We start from the raw sequence: 12,080 nt of genomic DNA on the forward strand, positions 1-12,080 counted from the left end.
CTCAACTTGAATTACTAGTCTGTAAGTGATGGAGAGAAAAGCTTGGCTACAAATGCACTTAATTTGCTCACACCCTTTGCAGTGGGATTGCCTAATAGAGGCATATGTGGAACTGATTTCACCAGCAAACAATAGTTCAGCATACAAAATGAAGGAGTGTTGCTCCAAATTCCTGCCTGCTACATAAGCAGAATGCTTTTACGTACCCCACAAACCTGTTCATTTGTCTGCAGCAAATGTACAATGCAAATCAAAGTACTAAACCACCAGTGAAATTCTGTGGTAGGCAGTATTCCAGAGGGACAAACTGAAAAGAATGATTCAGGAAAAAGAAGATAAGTAGAAAAACCCAACATGACAAGGGGCAGAAGGAGAGAGAAAGGAGACTATGTAAGTGAAGAACAAGGGCATTGCCAAAATCTTAACTCCCATGAACTACAGGAGCAACACTGAAGTCATAAGATTTTCTTTGAGACATCCCTTTCAATTTTTTACATCTTTTCTAAAAGGCCTCATTCATTCATTTATTCCCTCATCTTATGCATTTATCACAAGAACCTAAACTCAAGACAAAACAAATTTATGGACCGGGTACAACACCAGTCATGTAAGACAATTTCTGCATGAAGCAGTTTCCAAAGGACATCATACTTTTGGCACCAAGTTCGAAACTAAACCTTGGGTAAGGTACTAAACTAAGGTACCCTGCCATAAAAAGAACACACAGTTAATGGCCAAGCATTCTGTCAGAAAAAAATGGCTTATGTGATGCCAAAAGTTCTAAGAGTCTCTTTCCTTCTTGTCTCTTGTCCATCTCCTGTTCTACTAAGACAGTCCATTGTCCACCTATGGTTAAAAGAGAAGAAATGCCTCAAGATTTCTAAGCCACACGTCACTGGAAGGAAAGTTTATTGTTGAAGCATCAGTTTAAGATTACTTCCTTAAAGATTTGTTTATTAGCCATTTGAAGACAGGCTTAAGGTAGATGGGATTCAGCACTGACCACCTCTGGACACCTGAAGGCCAATCAACCCCTCAATAGCATCCTGAAGGAGCAAGAAGTAAGGAAAGAGAAGTGTAAATTCAGTGATAGCAGTTCTCAAGTGTAATACACTACACCAAAAGACTTGAAAAGCATATTGCAAACTCGTGAATTTAAAATGCATTTGGGACAACATACCTGAGTTTGGAAATTAAGAAGACCAAGAAAACCTAAATGAGACAATAACCAGAAGAGGTAATTTTGCAAAGGGGAAAGAGCCAAGTAACTGCTGCTGAAGAAGCTCAAGCAGGTCACTGAGAAAGAATGCCTTGGCAGAGATCAAACAGAAACTGTGCTCACCAAGCATCTGCCAGTACTTTAACATCAGTTACAAAGCAAATCAAACAGACCCTTAGCAGACTTCATGTGATGCATTCCTCTTGCTAAGCAGACCCCAAGCTACAAGAAAAAGCAGTCTCCAAACTATGTGATAAAATTACTTTGAAAATGCCTCTTTTTCTACCAGACTATATTTACAGATGATTCTCAGGCTGGCAAGAATGGCTCAGTCAGATGTTTTTACTATGTTCAACCTTTACAACAACTGTGACACAGCAATAAGAACAAAAAGTTCTGTTGCTTAAAACACTCTAGTGCAAACAAATGGTAATAGTTTTGCTTTCTAGGATTACAAAATATATCCAAGAAATACCTTCTTCCTCTCTTCTATCTCAAAGACATCTGATTCACTCTGGATTGTCTCTCAATCTCAATTATCATCAATAGATACTCAGAATACAAAGTGACTTTTCAAGGTCCTTTGAAACACATTATTTTAAGGACATAAAAATAGTCTATTTGAAAAGCCTTCCTGCTGATTCAATAAACCAAAAGACTACAAATGTAGTCAAGACATCCAGTGCAAGCAGCAACTTGAGTAAAGAGCAATTCAGTTTTATGCCTTTTTTTCAATCTAACATATACTCATCAACTCATTTAAGAGACAATTCCATATTTAAACAAACACAGAGCAGCTTTGCAGGCCAAAGATATCAGAGGAGTTCAGCAAACTTCCTCTGAATGTTATGTTCTATTGTCTGCCACAATTTTCTAGCAAGCTTCAAGTTAAAGACGAAAAATTCAGAAAACAGCAGAGAGTTAACAGTAAATTTGAAAAACAGCTTTGATAAGCGTCAAGTTCAGAGAGGACTAAGAAGTGAAAGCTTGAGAGATTAGACTGCACAGATGTTAAAAAAATGAAGAGTCATGAAGCAGGCTGGCAGCTCAGAGGAACAAGAGAAATAACTGTTTAAGAAAGTGAAACTAAAAATAACTGAGGGCGGCTTGAAGATTCACTAAGAGAACGTGAATAGAATTTTAGCTATAAAAAGGGGGAAAAAATTATGCACCAAAAGTTACAGCTTATTTGGCAAAACATTTAGAGTCTGTAGATCAGCCTAGAATATTTCACCAAATGCTTCAGTATTAAACTCCTCCTGTAGTTATACTGGACACAAACACACTATACCCAACCAAAAGAAGCTTTGGGTTTAGCAATTTCAGCCATCCCACAAGAAACTCTGGACACACATCCTGAAGCCCAAGACATACAGAACTGATTCCTCCAGTACAAGAGTCTGGATTCTCGACTTAGAAAGAGACCAGGAAGCTACTGCAGCCAACCACAGGAAAGGACCACAAAGGAATTTACACTGGAGCCCATTCCTTAAGGATATAATTCTTCCTACAGACCTCAAACAAAGATGTTCCTAATTATTTTTTCCCCTGTATCCACAGCGATCAGCACAATGTAACAAGATCAACTTGATTTTATTTTTGAAGACTGCTGGCCATGTCAGTTCAAGGAAAAAAGAACTAGGACTTGCTGTAGAGGTAGGAGAAGCCATACAATGTGAATAGGTGTCTCACTGGAACAGACAGCTGTCAGGGAGGCCTTCTTGCTGGGAGTGGTAACAGAAGTGAGAACAATCGACAAGAGGAGACACAATAAAACACACATACAGGAAGCTACAACTACCCACAAGTGATAAACTCAATTCAAATTACCTCTTGAAATTTACATATACTTCAGTATCTTATAATGCCCCATTCCCAATGTGATCCAAGAACTGAAATCTGTAATTTATGAAAGAGCGGTGGATGTGCTTGGCCATTTACAATAAATACCCTTCATGTACTGAAAATTCATATTATTGGAAACTGGCTTTTAAAACAATGTATTATGTGTTTCCAATGCTTTTCAATATAAATTTTTAAATGCTCAGACAAAAAAAGAAAGGTTTATAAACATTCTGTAGACTTAGACACATAGTCATTCACAAAAAAAAGGCCAGGTTGTAACAAAGATACGCATACACATATAAAATCTCTTGAGTCAAAGATTATTACTATGAACAATGTTTTTTTGATGCTGCTTTAAAATATGATAGCATAATAGAAGAAATACTCCAGAAATTAGTAATTTTAAAGAAAAGATTGACAAGCTATATACTAACCTGTCCCAGCCCAGGCATACCTCCTCCCAGTCGCAGAAGTCTATCCATATTTCTAGAAAAACAGAAACAAAGGAAAAATGTTCCCAAGCTCGAAATGTTTACTAAATTGTTATCTATATAATTCACCTTCAGTCACTCAGTATGTCAAAAATATTGGTGGTAATTACAACACAACATCAGACTTCCTGTTAATTAACACCACATATTAATTCAAGAAGCTGTCTTCCATGCTAATTAACAGACTTTGCTTTATTGCTTTGGTTTTGGGTTATCCCCATTTCTGAAGATGAACACTCTTGTCAAACTTCTCAAAACTTTCCCATCAGTCAATTAATTGGGGAATTTTTGTTACTTATGATCAGTACCTCCAGCCAGAAAGTTCCTAAAACTTATTAGATATACAATTGAATTTACTTTCGTTTGCTCAGAAATCATCAATAAAAATCTTAAAGTAAGGATTTTAGCATCCTCATTAGTAAGTTCCACGCTAATTAACTTACAGCTTGTCAGTTATCATCAAAACTACATGTGAAAGACACTAAGCAGATTATGGATCTCTGAATTAGCATCAAAAGCTTTTTTTTAATGAACTCATTATACTAAAAGAAATACTGTAAAGTAAACATTTAATGTGTATATAGTTAGAAGACTAGTGACAGTACAGTCATTTCATACATTCCCAGTCTTGCATGTGCCAGTGCTTTATGCAAGCTTATTCCAATCAATGAAACAGCTTCCTTAAAAAAAATAAAAAGCATCAGTTTTTGTCTTGTAATTTTCAAGGGGGTGATCCCCAGGAATAAAGGCTGCTAAGGTGTCCAACCAAAAAAATTACACTGCTGTTTCTCTGTCTACAGTTTCTTCACTTTCTGTTGTTGAAAAGACATCTACAGTTTCATGGTGGATACCTAGGTACAGGTTCTGCCCCAGCTTTAACAGAACTTTACCACTTGGCTTCCTCAACTTCTTAGCTCTGTACAACAACACTTACCCATAAAATTTATAAAAAGCCTGCTGAATATTAATTTTTAAACAGCTGTTTTCATCAAATCAAGCAATTTCCAAGGTGCATTTGTAGCCAAAATCAGAAAATTTTACTGGCTTATTTTATTTGTGAAATAGAAGATACAAAGCACAGCATCAAAAATTTTGGTCTTAACTGGACAAGTTTTAATACAACACAACAAAGTCTGTTCAGGGTTTGAAACCAATTGAGAACACCAAATATGATTTCCAAAATACATACATCCTCCAAGCAGATGTCACATTACACATAATTACATACATGATTTCAGATTACATTAACAATACTTATTTAATAGCCTTCTTTTCATAATTATGCAAAAGAACTTGAAAAATATATTTGCTTTGTACATGAAAAAATCTTCATGCTGAAGGTGAATGTCACCATCATTCTCATAATTTCTTCTGATATTTGCTAGAATTCTTACTGGCTAAAGACTAACGAGTTTTATTTCAGTATAAGGTTAAAAAATAGTTTAAGCTTCTAAACACATAAAGAAGCAGCATTTTACTTCCTACTTCAATACTTAACAATAGCCAAGATACATTGACCAGAAATACCTGCCCGACTTGTTAAATTCACTTTCCCAGTTCAGTGAACTATCAGGCTATTCATTTAATATGATTCACTCTCTTCATTTTGTAGAACCTGCAAATCCAACAAGTGCAGCCTCAGCTAGCAGTAAGCACTTTCTTAAAGCTCCATGGCACCATATAAATTAAAAAGGAGTTTATTAAAGGGTCAGTGGTTATGCTTAACTTCTTCAGTAAGTCATTGACACCAAGCTTCTTTTTTAGAGGCAAAAGCTGCACACAGTGTATATGCTCTTCTATCCTGAACTACAATAAATTCCAAATCAAGTTGGAGGATTTCCTTGGAAAGGTTAAGTTGCCGTTTAAAGATATTATGTAAGCATATGTTAAATGGCTTCAATAAAACAGTCACAATGTTACCACAAATTAACGCCAACTGCAGTTCATGTTACCCCTCTGTGGTAGATACTCCTCCATTGAAACCCACAATGATTCATCTTCTGTGTCACTAAAGAGGGCTGAAGAGTAACTGAGAAGTATATTTAAGCTCCTAAAACTATTATTTTAATCCATCATGGCTGTTCATTTATTTTAAGAAACTTCTGGTCTCTACACTGGTAACCCTAAAACTGATAGTTCTGACAACTACAGCAACTTCCATCAACTGATGAGGTACATTACCTTTGTACATTTAAGAAATAATAAACAAATAACAAATCCTATAAAAGAAGGGAAAAGCAATAGTTCATACTAATTAATATTTCATTTACAGTTTATTCCAGTTTCTAACCCAACAGTATAGTACATCATTTATAAAAGCCATATATTTTGCCATATCAGAGTTGGATTAGATTAAAGTGTTAAACAAACCGACTACTTATCAGCATAACTTTACAACAAAATCTCACTGTATTACAGACACCTAACATTTCCCACAGAACAGTCACTGAACTGAGATATTCAGATTTTCAAGACAGCAGCACAGACAGAAAATCTCCAAAACACAGTTCTAGATGCACTGCAAATTATTTCACTAGCTCCATGACATGATTCTGGTTACAGTTTTGGCAGCTAATGCTTTACTTGCCTATTTGTAACTGAATATGCTTTAGTAGCCTATAGTCTATATGGACCTAAACGTGTTTACTGAGATGTATAAACATCTGAAAAATGTAAGTTAATGAAATACATTCACCAAAACAGATTTTAATTTTTATTAATCCATCTAAATATTATTTCAGCCATTTCTCCAACAATGCTTTTGTAAGCCTTACAACAGCTTAAGGGAAATTTCTAGACAGTAATGAAGCTAACTTAAGCCTTTACAAATAAAACAACTATACATTTCTAACCTGGTGCTCAGCAAGAGGCGCTCACAGAACAAACTTGGCTGCAGCTCCCACTTTTTGACTGTTAAGATGACACCAGTAGGTCTCTTTCCTGTAGAAGGAAATAGAAAGGAGAAAGGCAGAAACCTATTAAAATTTAGAAATCATGGCACATGTAAAAAAGAAATGTTACATTGATAAGCTGAAAAAGGACAAGGCACCATTGAAGAATAACCCAAAGAATGTTTACTGGGTTTTTTTTTTCCCTTTACCATACAATTCCTACAAGTGGTACATGCCATGTCTCACTCAAGTATCCATAATGCTGCAAGAAGCTTCCAATTTTCTCAACATTTTTGATATTAAATTCTCAAAATATTTTAATAATCTATTTAAGCAATTTAACGTTAATTGATCATTTTAAATGCTGTTAGAAACTGAAACCATGGTGGTTTTTTACTATTTTAGAAGCTCTTGCTGTAGCTAAGATGCCCTAAGCACCAAGGGTAAGAGCAGTCTGCAGGTACAGAAAACTTTCCTGTTTATTTCTGCAAGAATGGTTGGTGTGACTGGAAAAGTGACAAAGATCTTTAGGTTTGCCTGAATTCAGGTAGAGAAAGGCTGCTTCACATTCAATTTAGGAGTTAAAATTCATGTTATCCTCCTCACTGAGAACACTGCCCATTAATTGCCTTCACTCAATCATTCATAGAGCAGTGTTTTGAAACAGATCTGTGAAATGATCTGTGGCTGTGATTTGATAGACTTTTTTTCAATGTCAGTGTTAACATAAGGAGCAATGAGGAAGCTGCTGCTGCTCACCAACTTGATGCTGCTTTCTCAGTACTGCCAGGACAGCCATTTGTGCAGCCCTGCAGCAAACTGAGAGGCTACCAAAAACGCTGGGTTTAACCCTGCTCACTTCTCTGAGAGGCTTCACGCTGCATCCCAGAAATAGTTGTCTTGGCATAACAGAAAAAGAGGTCTTGGAAAAGCTGATTGCTTTTAACACTAATACAGGCTCCAGAAGACATTTCTGTCAAATCATTCTTTAAGCTAAAGCTGCTCAAAGAATGTCGCTGGGTTTTGGGGGTTTGTTTCAGGTTTTTGTTTGGGTGGGGGGTTTTTGTTTTGTTTTTTAGTAACTGAGGCAATTTAACAGAGATCCTTTTGAAGCTTATTCCAAAGTAGCACAAGAGCAAAGGAGCATGTATTCACCTTCCCATAAAGTTGGAAGAGAAAGAGCAAATCAGAGTTTCTCAGTGCTGGCAGGCTGGGGTGGAAATCACTGACAAGTTGAATGGAAAGTTACTAATCCTCCTGCCAGCTCTGCAGAAGGAAATGATCCAGGAGAGACCACCAGAGCCAGCAGCACAGGCTACAACAGAACTGCAGCTTCTTCTTCAACTGGGCCTGAGTGATTCACCTTTAGCCACCTGACCACCCAGTGGCCTTGCATTCCCTTCCCCACTTACTACAAAGAAATGAAAGAAACAAATCTCTGTGAGCTTGGTCTGCTCCCCAGTGAGGCACAAAAGGTAACCTACAGCTGAGAATCTTACCTGTGCTACAAAGTGCAAAAAGCTGGGCTGATTAGCAACTTCTCTGTTGGTTTTCACCCTATATTCTTGCACACACACACATACTTACATTATATATACATATAAATAAAAGCCAGAAAAGTAAACAAACAGTTCACAGTAAATCTCACCTATTTTCCTTCCAAAGTTGGCAAAAGGTATTTTGATTGTTTCTTTCTGTCTGCAAGGAAGAGTTAACAGTCTCTGTTTAAAGTGTAACTTTATGGAAGTAACTGTATCAAATAGTTCTGTATCAGAAAAAATATAGAAGGACAATTATCATAATAAACTTGCATTTTGGTTAATTGTGGAATTTGGATGACATGCACTCATCACTGAAATTAATACAGTAACTAATGGTTAAAAAAAAGAATTAAATAGCTTTTCTGTGTATGTGTGTCCATGATTTGAAACACCATTACTAAAATAAGCTTGGTCATCAAATGTTATTTAAAAATCTGAACTTCCATTACTGCAATTTTTATTTAATTGCCCTTACCTCAAAAGGGAAAAATAGTTAATATTAATAATGCAGTGAGAGTATACACAAAGCATCTCAAAACTGTTCTGAAAACAGAAATTTTAAAACCCACATCTAATATTTGCTCCTAATACTACTGTTAGGTAACTGTAGTAATTGGAAAGAGTTGCCCATTTGGAGAGATCTGGTTCACCACTCAGCTGTTCATTGGTATTTTCTAGTCACTTAAATTATGGCTTTAAATAATGAAAACATTTTTTCTTAGGTAGCATCGGGTTGAAGTTATATAAAAGGATCATGCACAAATGTGTATGCACATATAGGTATAAACCAACAGCTACTGTGTTTATACTTGGCATGTTGCAGCATGTATTTTGAAATCAACTTGAAACAGTCTTAAATTACTCTATCTCCTTGCATGAGACACATGAGTTTCACACTACAGTGCACTATTTTTATCTAGCATTAACACTCCACAATGTGATCCCTCAATGAAAGAGGGTTCTCCTGGTTTGGCAACTTTTGAGTTAGTAGAGAAATAAATATCAAAATCAGCTTTGACATACATAGAAAACAATGGCTACTAAACTGCCCTATTAGTGGAGGGAGTATCAGGCTACACACAGGTGACAGCAATTTACTTTGCAATTTGTACACTGAGAGGCTTGATGCAAATCATTTCATCTTCGGTAATTCAGTTTCTCCACCTGAGACTCCATAACAAGCTTTGTACAAGCACTTCCACATCTCCTGTTGAGGAGTTACACACAGCAGATGATCAACAATTTTATTAACAGTGCTCTGAAGTGGCTCAAGGTTTTTGGTGCAACTGCAACCATTTCAGCTTCACTTGAGATGATAAACAGCTGGAGAGGTAAATCAGCTGAGAACGTGCACATTGCAGAAAAACATTATTTCACCAAGAAAAAAAACTCACTGCAGTTAAAGTCATCAAACCTGAACAGAGACTTCACATGTGAAAAGGTGGGAGAGGGGGTAGGCTAGTCTATCTTCCTATATATTTTGTACGAAAAGAATAAAAAAATATACAATTCTAAGTAATCTGTTCATTAAAGCTTGAGTTTAATCATGTCATGCATGAATGCAGTCTCAGTAGTGCAAGTCCAGAGATACATGACTCTTGCTTTGCTTCCACAACGTGCTAAGTTCTGTAAACCCAGGCCTTGTTTCACACAGACCTGAATCTCAATAGACCCGAGCTGGACTAGGTGGTTGGCAGGTTCAGCTTCCCAGGCTCTGCTTTCTGACTTCCAGAAGTACAGCAAACCTAATTCTACTCCATTCATTGCTGAGCTGGAGTTACTTCAGTAACACAGATTCAAACAGACTGCTTTAAAGCTACTGAAGTACATTCACGTAAAACTTACAGATAAGCAAAGATTGATTAACAAGCTGCACCACCATAGAAACCAACAGAATTAAAATTAATTTTATGTAGTACATGAAGTAATGGCCTTCTCTGAATTTCTGCAGAAAGCCAAGAGGACACACAACTATTGTGGAACTATGCAGTAGTCCAGCAAGCACTCATCATACCAGCTCTCTATTATTCAGTGTCCTTAACACATGCCCTTTCCCATCATCCTAAATGTTACAAGGTACTTACAGGTACCATTAGTTTATACACCATAATTTTTGTCAGGAGTGAATCACTTCCAAGAAAGTTGACAAACTAATTTATATCTTGGTATCATTTACAAACTAATTTATATACTGGTATTATTTAATACTGTTTTTAAAGTATTCTCTAACTTAAAATGTTCTAAATCATAGTTTTCAAGTGAGAGTATCACTGAAATGGCGTGTTACAACAGACGATGGAACTCAACATTTCCCACTAAGCTACAGGTTAAACCCTGCCACTGAAAGTCACACTTAGTGATTCAGAAGCAATTTATATGCTAGCCAATTTCTGAATTTCTTCACAAATAGATATTTTCCGTTGTCTCAATATGGTCACAGAGTGAATGCTCTGTTCCACAGAATCTTCTTCCCAGTTTACTCCCCACCTGAGGCATACAGGACATCTTGGACTCCCAGGGCTGACGGCTTTTAGATGAACACAAATCTATCAGATTTTCAGCTTGCCTAGTACCATTTCAGTTCTATATAGCTTTGAGATATATTTACAAAAAAATTCTTTTTAAAAAGTAAATCTCAATCCCTGTTGGCTTTCTGTTTTTCCACGGCATACCGAAAACAACTGCAACTTTAAGACATGACGCCACCACCCTGTTTACAAGTATCCAACTACATGACACAAATTTGTTACAGAAACATTACTTAAGTCAGCTGCATACAAGAAATAGCGCTGTTAATTTTTGATTATTGCTTCTTCTCTACTTAATTCTGCTTCTTCCCCCTTCAGGTATCCCAGCCAGTGCTTTGCCTCCACTTCCCCCAGTGCCCCTCTAACTTCAGCTGCGCTGCCGGGGATCGGGGCAGTGCTGCACCCCGGGAGCAGCAGCGCTGCCGCCCGTGAGGTGCCTCTGACAGAGCACAGGGCACAGAGCCCCGCTCGGCCCGCAGCTCCAACCCGCGCCGGGCGCTGCCGAACAAGGGCGGCCGCAGCGGGCCGGGCGGAGGCGGCAGGGCCCTGGGGCCCGTGCGGCGCCGAGGCCTGTCCGGCTCCAGCGGCTGGGCCCCCGCCCTGCGCCGCTCCCCGGCCCCTCTCGCCGCCTCTCCCCAGCCCGTTCGCAGCTGTCCCCGCTGCCCGAAGAGCTCGGACTTCCCAGCGGAAAGGCCAGGGGCCCAGCGCGATCCCCGCCCGCCAGACCCGCCCCGTCCCGTCCCGTCCCGCTCCCGTCCGCACCGCCCGCGGCCCTGCCCGGCGCTCGGGCCGACTCCCGGGCCGCGCTCCCGCCGCCGCCGCGCAGAGGCCGCCGCGGGGCCCCTCAGCGCCCTGGCGCGGAGGCGGCCGGGCCCTCACCTGGGCCGGAGCCGCCCGGGCCGCGGTGAATCAGCCGGATCTCATTCAAACCGAGCCCTTCCCGGTTCACAGGGCACCCGGCAGCGGCTTCCGGCCCCGCGGCCGGCGGGGAGGAGCTTCTGAGAGTGGAGAGCGCCGAGGGGCGCGGCCTGTGGGTGGAACGGGCCGAAGTGGAACCGTGTGAAGTGCTGTGCTGTAAAGTGCTGTGGGTTAGCTGTGTCCCTTTGCAGCCCAGTGTCACCGGTGCCGAAACAACGACGCCATGGAATGGCAGAAGAGCCAACAACTGAGTCATCAAATCAAGAAAACAATGATTACTGTGGTAGGAACAGTATCACATGCAGTCCTCTCAAAAACAGTGTTATAGAAAATACGAGGATTTAGAGAAGAGAAATATGAGTGACCATATGTGTAAAATCAGCACAAGCAGAAGTGGAGAAGCATGGGAATTGTGGCCAAACAATAGGGACATAATCACATTAAAGCATACGTGCTGATGAATGGTGCAAACGTTTCTGGTGCAAACAGAGAAGTAAATCGGAATTTCTATTACCCTTATGTTAACCCTGGAGCAAAAACTCTGTTGTAAATTACAAGAGGAAAACACAAAGCCAAAGGAGTACATTACCCGACAGCACGTGAACAAGTTAGAGATCTCAGTATCCCTTGTGAACTTATTATGCCTA

At 39.2% G+C, this 12,080-nt stretch overlaps 1 protein-coding gene across 2 annotated transcripts in view; it reads right to left on the minus strand.

Moving 5' to 3' along the window:
- Window positions 1-11,566, minus strand: part of PSMD14 (proteasome 26S subunit, non-ATPase 14) — a 46,712-nt gene extending 35,146 nt beyond the window's left edge. The window contains exons 1-4 of one of the 2 annotated variants that reach the window (XM_064718555.1): window positions 11,395-11,566; window positions 8,095-8,144; window positions 6,408-6,495; window positions 3,499-3,550 (exon numbers count right to left, since the gene is read on the minus strand). In XM_064718555.1, the coding sequence (XP_064574625.1) occupies window positions 3,499-3,546 (48 nt within the window). In that variant the 5' untranslated portion in view covers window positions 3,547-3,550; window positions 6,408-6,495; window positions 8,095-8,144; window positions 11,395-11,566. The remainder of the gene's footprint in view (window positions 1-3,498; window positions 3,551-6,407; window positions 6,496-8,094; window positions 8,145-11,394) is intronic. The other variant, XM_064718556.1, reaches the window with a different exon arrangement.
- Window positions 11,567-12,080: the final 514 nt, after the last annotated feature.

Source organism: Zonotrichia leucophrys, chromosome 7 (genome assembly GCF_028769735.1).
Source record: "Zonotrichia leucophrys gambelii isolate GWCS_2022_RI chromosome 7, RI_Zleu_2.0, whole genome shotgun sequence".
In the NCBI taxonomy this organism is placed as follows: Eukaryota; Metazoa; Chordata; class Aves; order Passeriformes; family Passerellidae; genus Zonotrichia; species Zonotrichia leucophrys.